This window comes from Fulmarus glacialis, unplaced genomic scaffold, assembly GCF_000690835.1.
Source record: "Fulmarus glacialis isolate BGI_N327 unplaced genomic scaffold, ASM69083v1 scaffold20605, whole genome shotgun sequence".
NCBI classification, from domain to species: Eukaryota; Metazoa; Chordata; class Aves; order Procellariiformes; family Procellariidae; genus Fulmarus; species Fulmarus glacialis.
The window spans coordinates 44,552-53,398 of NW_009211424.1; the positions used below are offsets into that span (position 1 = coordinate 44,552).

Here is an 8,847-nt window from a genome sequence, read left to right on the forward strand (position 1 = left end):
CCCATGTAGACAAAATCTAGCACAGGCTGAATACACCAGAGGGATTACACATAAACACTCCTGGTTAATTCAGGCCATTTCTCCAGTCCATCAAAAAATTTTTGAATTCCAATCCTGTCCTCCAAAATGCTTTCTGATCCCCCCAGCTTGATGCTGAATGAGAAATTATTAAGCGTGCTCTCCACTCCATCATCTGAATGACTCACGACAAGACTGAATATCACCCTGACACACTGTGATGCATCCGATACATCTTTATGGTTTGACAATGAATCATCAACAGTCTCGTATCATTTCATCTTTGTCCATATCTCCTTACTTATTTCAAAAGTCATTTCACATAGTGTGAAAATTAAAAATATATCACATCCACTATTTCTTCCCTATCCACAGTGTCTCTGCCTTTTCAAGGAATAAATTAAGAGACTCTGACATGATTTGTTATTGATAAATATATTCTGTCTGTCATTAAGACCCTATACTTCTGCAATTATTTGTTGATAATTGAAGCTAGGCAACTAGTTTGTAAATCTCTGCATCTTCCTTTTTCCCTTTTTAATGAAAGATGGCATACCTAACAGTTCTCAGCCTTATGTAGCCATTCTCCACAACTTCTCAAAACTACTGGCTGCCATTATTGGCAGCCATAAATCTTAAATGCTCCTGGATGAATTTTAGCAAAAGTAGCTACTTTGAAGAGCAGTGTATAACCTGTTATTTTCTTACTCTAGCCCTAATTCTTAAGTCTTTGCCATCTTAGAAACATAATATGTTTTGCTGAGGTTTCTTTGTGATTTTATTTGGGGTTTTTTGTTTGTTTGCTTTGCTTTTTTTGTTTAATATCCCTGGCTTTTCTGATTCTTTCTCCAGATACTTATGCTGTTGATCTATACCACTTCTTGTAAGTTAGAACTACATCTCCATTCTCTCTAGAATTCCACTTCCAGTTTCAGGTCACTGGACAGCTTGTGCCTTAGTCAAGTTAGTCTTGCTGCTTCACAGAAAGATGTCTGCTAGATCTAATGAACATCAAAGGGCACATATAATTCTAACATATCTAATTTCTTTAATCTAGGAAGTTTCCTTTAATCTAAGGCAATTTCAGAAAAAGTTATTCAATGATTCTACAAAATCAGTCACTCATAAAATCAGAAAGGCAAGACATTTTAATTTGCAGTAGCACTTATGTCTACCTGAGTGGGAAATTCTAACAGATTTTACTAATTTTTCAAATTTCAATTTAAAAATTAGAATATTCCTTTAATACATTCAATTTCAAGCTATGGATTCCCTTATGTGTGTTTAAGAAAGGAATTTTTAGAATTAAAAAAGAAAAATAAAACCCAGTCTGTCTTCTACATTACAAATGTGCTCGCAATGGGGAAAAGTAATGTTTAGGGTAATTTCATTACATAAATTGTACAATGGAAATATTAAAGAAATAATTTTTAAAGCATTCTAGCCTGCTACCTGCTGATCACTGTGCACAACAGTCAAAGTTTATAGTACAGTTTATAGTGAAACACAAGGCACATTATGACTTGCATACTAAATCATAATTTAAAAAAAAAAAAAACAAACCACACAAAATAGAAGACAGGAACTAATTTTAGGTTATGAAGTTAATATTCTGTTCATCATTAAAAGTAACATAATTTGGGATACTTATGTACAATAATGGTTTTAATAGCTCATCCTCCCTATTCCTTTGTGGAAAACTCTCTGAAATGTATTAAACTGCAAGTTTAGAATAAAATACAATCCATAAACTGGATTCCTTCTCCCTTCAAAGTAACAGTAACATTCCTCTAGTCAGCTTCTATAATTCCATTGTTTTAAGCCTCATAGGACAGCAGGCTTGAAAAAGGAAGCCTTGTGTTATGCCAGAAGGTAATGAATAGCGTGTGTATGGGCACTAATATAAAACAAATTAGGCCTACTTCAGAGCTGGAACAGCATCTGTTTCCTGTCTATACTTACTTACTGGTTAAGATGTTTCTTGGTCTTGAGCAGAATTCTATAAAGACATGGTTGTGCCATAGAATATGGAGTAAAAGATCAAAACCTTGATTTTAACAGCATTGAAATCAGAGAAATCTGAAATTTTAATGTGAAAACATATGTAGACATAGAAAATGGAAATTAAAAAGATTCACAGCATTGACAGATAACTAAAACATGTATGATTAAATAGTTCTTAAAATTTTTGGTGGAAAGTAGGTAATCACTGTGATATTTCCAGGTTTCAAAATGCCTACAGTCTTATGTCCTAACTGATAGACTACTCAACCCTATCAAGAATGAGTTAACATGTAATTATGCTGAAAAAAATTTTATATGCTTGCTTTTTCTCCGTCATTTGTGTCTCTGTACGTTATAAGATTCATAAAGTATGATTTTATAGCTAAACTTAAAAAAGACCATTTTGGGCCACCTAAATTTAAAACTTCAAATAAAATACAGATTTTCTTAGCTAGAAGTCTTAATTCAATTTCAAATTAAATGTAAAGTCCTTCATTTAAGGTTAATTAGCTTTTAATTTTAAAAAGATGAAGGACACATTTCGGAGAAAAATACTGTTTTGAAATAAGATTTTAAGTGTTTCATTTTAAAAAGTTGAAACAAAATAACTTGACTTTTCAACCTTTTTGCCCCTGCTGAAACTATTCACTGAATTTGAACAAAATTCGCTGTTATTTTTGTTCGACGTTGTCCTTTACAGAATTATTATTCATTACGAAATGCTCCCATAGTTCTACTGGTAATAACACATTAGCCAGAAAAACACACTTCAACTCGCAGACTCCAGAATGAATTTTGAGGACTGACAGATTTAATATCTGTTTAGTGTTAAACTGAGTAAATTTGACTTGGAAGCCCCCAGGAAAAAAAAAATGGGGTTTATAATGCCATTTGTACATGCTGTGACATAAAATAGTTTGGAAAAGGATTTGTAATCAATCATTAGAATAAGAATGTTTCTTTGGTTGGCAGTATTCATGTATCTTTCTACTTCTTTTAGTCAATCACAGAATCACAGAATGGTTGAGGTTTGAAGGGACCTCTGGAGGTCATCTGGTCCAACCCCTCTTGGTCAAGCAGGGCCACCTACAGACAGCTGCTCAGGAGCACATTCAGACAGCTCCAAGGTTGTTGGAGATACTAAATCACTAATAACAATTATCTTTTTACTTAAACAAAGAAAACTATCCAATCATGGAGCTAAAAACTGTTATATGAAGCAGGTGACCATATGCTTAATGACTGTTTGAAGCAACTGTCACAATTTGCAAGGAATTATTAGGTTGAAATTTCTTTGAAAAAAGCCTTATCCAAATAATTATATTTTAAACTACATATGTACATATGTTCTGTTGAGTGGGTCTAGAAATCCAGATTGAATTAATGAGTTCAAATACTTCATCTTTGGCATGGAATTTGATTTACTATGTGCCATCTTTATTCTTGGAGGAAATAAAGTAGGGTAAATTCAGAAGTTCAAGTTTCTACTGTGGGTAGGACAGAAGTATTCCATTCTTTAAGCAAGTAAGACATTAAAATACACTTCCATTATTTCTGTTGCAGAAATAGTTAAAAAGTAATTAGAAAGAGTAATAATTCATGTGAGAACAAAAGATTATTGTTCCAGCAGCTTGACTGCTCAGTTCGCAAATATTATTAAAGAACTTTGTACCAAAGAGAGAGCGTGAGAAAGTATTAGGAAAGACAAAAGGCCAGGCAGCAACAAGAGATTGGCCTTTCCCTCCCACAAATACACACAGAGCAGATGCTACGGCAGAGGAAAGAAGGAAAAGGAGCTACCTGTTTCAGTGGATCACCAGTGGCGCAGCCTTCAAGAAAGGGAGCAGCAGCAGCAGCAGGTAGCAGAGCTTACTGTAGGTTTGGTAAACAGCTGTGATTTTACGCTGATACTGCTATATACTGATACAGAACAAACAGATCAGCTAAAATTCCCCTGTAATCTGCTGGGTACAAGCTGCTGAAGTTTATAATGATTACGTTTGTTATCTCATCCTAGTGCAGGAAAGAAAGACAAACTATTCCACTACATTGCCACAGAGTAACAGAACAACTCTACTAACGTCTGGTTTTGTCAAATTTCAGATCTGAGCAGACCATGGTTTTATGATCACCGTTCCACCAACAAAAAAATGTGGACTTTAGAGTATATGAAAATGGTTTTCTCCAACTAAACATCAAGACAAATCTACAGTCTTCTAACATAATGTTCTGAACCTGCACAGTATCTGCCCATCTTCAGCAGCATAGCCTCTGCAGCCCACACCAGGATATAGTTAATCCTTGATGGGATTAAACACTCGATCGAATTGAAACACTGATGGCAACTGCTGTTCCATTCTCTACCTACATTAGCAGGAAATCTAATTGTGAGAGACACGCTTTATTGTATTTAAATGTGGGACTCAGTCAGAGGTCTCTGAACAAAATTATTTGTCCTGAGATGAACAGGCAGTCACATCAGGTGATCTGATAGTCCCCTCTGGCTGTAAACTATGAGACCTAAGGCTTCAACAAATAGTTCCCATTAGGCTCTTAGCATTATAAACAAAAGTTTACTTTGTATCTAACATTCTTTTTGCACTAAAGGAAAACATAAGAACTCCTAAGAACACACATTGCATAACTTGAGCAACAGCCACCATTAGTCTAAAGCCTTTCAGACAATGCTTGGAACTTACAGAGTTTTCTGTGGTGTTGCATCATTGCATGTGTTGTGCTGTGAAAAACTGGAGAAACAGATAATCTGTGGAATTAGAATTGGCCAACAGCCAGGAAAATAGCTTGAATTTTGTGCAATAGGCAAAATAGAACTACCTTTAATGTTGCTTCAGACACAATGCTAGTACCTCTCAAATAGACAGACTGATATTCTGTAAAATGTGTTACCACTATCAGCTAAATTAAACTAACTTTAACCACTGTCATTTAATTCTCTTCATTTTTTTCAGACTAATTTAGGCTGAAGAATTAAAAATACCTACAAACTGTTAGAAAGACATTGCTATTGTATTTTAAACATTACCACATTACATAGCGATTGGGAGTTGTCATTTGGGAAAGCACCAGATACGGTTATGAAAAATAGTTTGCAGAGCTTTACAGAAAATAAAAATACCATATGCTACCATTCATTGTAATTCCTGGTCTAAGGTATTAAGAAGTCTCAACTTTGATATCTCATGTGCACTATTTTTCTCTAAGAATAAACAAGAGAACTATTAAATCAAAATCAAGTATCATCATGAGTTATTATTAAAGAAATCTGCATAGCCACAAAACTGGGGGTTTCTGCAGTGTGCTATAATATAGACAGAATTTCTATATTCACAGCTTTAATGAAGGAGTAAAATGAAGTATTTCCAATTGGGAATATCTGAAGAAAAGCACCGCTTAAAATACATTATATTTATTTAAAAAAAAAAAAAAAAAGAAGGATAAAAAGCAATCTTTTTCATCATTATTTGAGCTCTATGCAATATACAGTCTAATTTACCTTTACCCTCAATGGTGACTGGAAATTAAATACACCAATGTTATCAACCTTACATTCAGACTTTCTTGTTATCGTAAGCCAAATAAATAATGTATGCAGGACATAGTGGCCAACTGATAAAGTTTATGGCTTTAGATCAGATTTCACAGTGGCATGAAACTCCAATTTATCATTCAATCTTCCACTTCACCATATAGAAAATGTTACCCTCTGTGACATTTTCACTGAACCCCTATGCAATGTTAACAGAAGAATTAAGTCATTATATTAACTTGTATTACTCCTTTGTGAAATTAGTTCTGGTGAATGCATTATAATCTTTGTTTTTCTTATAGATCTTCTTCAAAGCTAATTTACTGTATTTTTGGCAGCACCACTTCACAAAAACTTGGAGAATAGCTAAGAAAATCAAGCTTCAGGTGATTGACAAAATCAGGCAGTAAGAAAGGGAAAGACAAACACTACTTTGGTTTTCTGAAGTACTGCCAGGAAGAATTAGAAATTAGTATTAGAGTCGGACTGAAGTTGTAGACTTCAGGTTTGAACTGGAATTTCCCACTGTCCTTCACACAATCACCTGTCACTACAAAAAAGAATTTGTAGAAAAATTGATTTGTAGAATATCTCCCCCTGTTAGAAAATGGACTTGTGAGATCTAAATTATTTGTACATACATTTCTTAAAAGTGATAGGATTGATAACATCTATTAGCAAGCCTCAGTGAAGAGGCAGGAAGATATAAGTTTCCAGCCATGCTAATTTCAGCCTAGGCACACGTCTGAAAAGAGGCAGAAATCGGAGATCTTGTGATAATTTAATACCTTTTTCATTTCCCTATCAGCAAGCATCATAGGAAAGTTAAGCAAATTTTATGTTAGGACTATGACACTGAAATGTTAAGAAGAAAAATATTATTAATGTTAAGACCATCTGTTTGTTCTTAGACAACAAAGTAGTTGTAAAAGCAGTAACTATTTTTGAAAGTATCAAAGGAGTTTAAGCTTATTAGGATGTTATATAAAGTTAAAGCATAAAGATAATGTCAATATTATTTAGATATACTAAACTAGCTAGAGGAGTACAGAATTGTTGTGTGTTAGAATAGCAGGCACTCCATTCAATACAGGTGATCTTGGATTCAGGGCATCTGTTAGAACTGATGTCAAGCATCCATGCAGTGCAAGGCAATACAGAGTAGGTTAAGTGCAGACACTGTAACCCGGGGTCTTTATCCTCCTGTGTTTTTTGAGAAAGGCACAAAGAAGAAGATTGCATGTCAGTATATGTAGTGGTAAAAGGCAGACAAAAAAAGCCACTTCTTAATCCAGTTTGGGGATCAGACACTGACAAAAGATATCCTTCTATACCATCAGGCTTGTCTTTTCCTAGTAGAAGACAGCTTTGGATATCAAAACGGATGAACTTGTGTTTTATCCAACAGTTATATTTTGTATCAACTATTCCGTAAATATTACTTTAGTGTGCATGCAATAGGAAAGATGCATAGAGGCTATTTTTTTTTTCTGAGTTCCACACAGAAATCTCTATCTTTAACAATACGTTGTTCAGAAATACCCAAGTTAAATATATCTGGTTGCCTAGCTCACAGTACTTACTGCAGAATGCAAATGAATGCAGAGAAATTTTCCTGTGTTTCCTAAAACAAGTCTGCTTTAATTCTTTAGGAAGACACAGAGTATTAACATTGCCAAACAATCCTGAGCCTCAGCAATAACTGCAAGTTCAAGTATTGAGGCTTGGCAAGACATCATTACCTTTTCAACACACTCTTTTAATAACAATCATGTAATGTCTACAAAGTGGTGAAAGTGTCTAAATTTTAGTGAGCTTTTGTTCCTGCCATAGTTCACAAGATTTCATTAACTCTTTTTTCTATGAACCATTTCGACACTAGGTCTAACACTGCAGTGATCAATGATCATTCACATCTAACTCCAGCACACCAATTGTCCTAAGAAATTCATCAATGCTACAAACTACTGACCTTACCCTAAACCCATCTGATTGCAGGCCAGTTGGCTTAAATTTTCTTGCCACTCATCAGCACAAACATGGTTATCAGCAGCTGACCTGTGAATGGTCAGGAACATCAAGGAATTCATGTTTTTAGACAGGGTAACTGCAAAGAAAAAGAAGAACAACTTCACTATTATTTCACATGGTTAGTTTTATAAATGGCATACTGAAAACATACTACATTCAAAAGAGTTTTCCAAGATGCTGGCACTTTTGCTGATTTTATATGCTCAATAGCTATGTAATTTAAAACCCAGGCAACCATGGCTATCAGAACCTTGCTAACATTGAACAGCATGAGACACTAAACAAAGGCATCTTGAGGATTAGAATAAACCAGAATACTCTTGGCTCACCAGCACAGGTTCACATGGGTTTCTGATAGCCTTAATCTTGTTAAATGATGTTTTACCCCACAAATAATCCAACTGAAATCACTAAAGTAATTTGTGGGATGAATGCTGTTTGACATAAGAGTGATACCATCATTTGACTCTCCGTAATATGTACTGTTCCTGTCATAACAATATGTGGGTATAATTAGAGAAAGAAAAAACAACTACTGTTTACAAGAAAGATCATGACCATTGCTTCTCTCTTAATCCATTTATAAAAGTGTGTGAATTGCTTTTATCACACACAAAAAGCTTCTCAAAATGGCCCAAAATGGAAATTTACATCCCGTCCTTTCTAGGATCCCTTAAAAGATGTTGGGTTGTGTGCATTTCTTCCCCAAATACATACTGGTTTTAGTTAAACTGTTCCTCTGACTTTTGCTTTGATAGTACTAATCTTAACATAGCATTTTTCCTATATGCTGAAGGTGCTTTTGCTTCTCTCCCCATGAGAAAGGTATGTATTAATCCTAGATTACTCCTTTTCAAATATGCATTTCTAGAACAGTTCTTTTCTGTTGCATAGGTTTTATTAAATGCTCTTGTTTATTAATGTCCATATAATGTCAAATGTTTCAAAATATTTATACAATCTACTTCAATATGAATACAAAATATTTGCTTCTGTAAGCCACAGTACACCTTTTTTCTGTATTTAAAATTACATAGAAAGCATCTCAAAACTTAGTAACACAAGCTACTGCCATGTACAGAAATACATGTTAACTCAGTGAAATCTCAGAGGACATACTACCACTTTCCAACCTGCTTCTTTTCAGTGCAATTTTTCTGAAATCCACCTTCATTTTTATTTAAAGAATAATACTTGGAGAGTTCTACTTTAACAACACGTCTACCTGGACTTCAGCAAAGCCTTTG

General features: G+C 34.4%; 1 protein-coding gene across 1 annotated transcript in view; it reads right to left on the reverse strand.

Moving 5' to 3' along the window:
- Positions 1-7,676, reverse strand: part of LOC104076623 (atrial natriuretic peptide-converting enzyme-like) — a gene marked incomplete at its 5' end in the record, with an annotated part of 22,774 nt that extends 15,098 nt beyond the window's left edge. The window contains one exon of the mRNA XM_009577543.1: positions 7,547-7,676. Within this exon, the coding sequence (XP_009575838.1) occupies positions 7,547-7,676 (130 nt within the window). The remainder of the gene's footprint in view (positions 1-7,546) is intronic.
- Between the last annotated feature and the right edge of the window lie 1,171 nt (positions 7,677-8,847).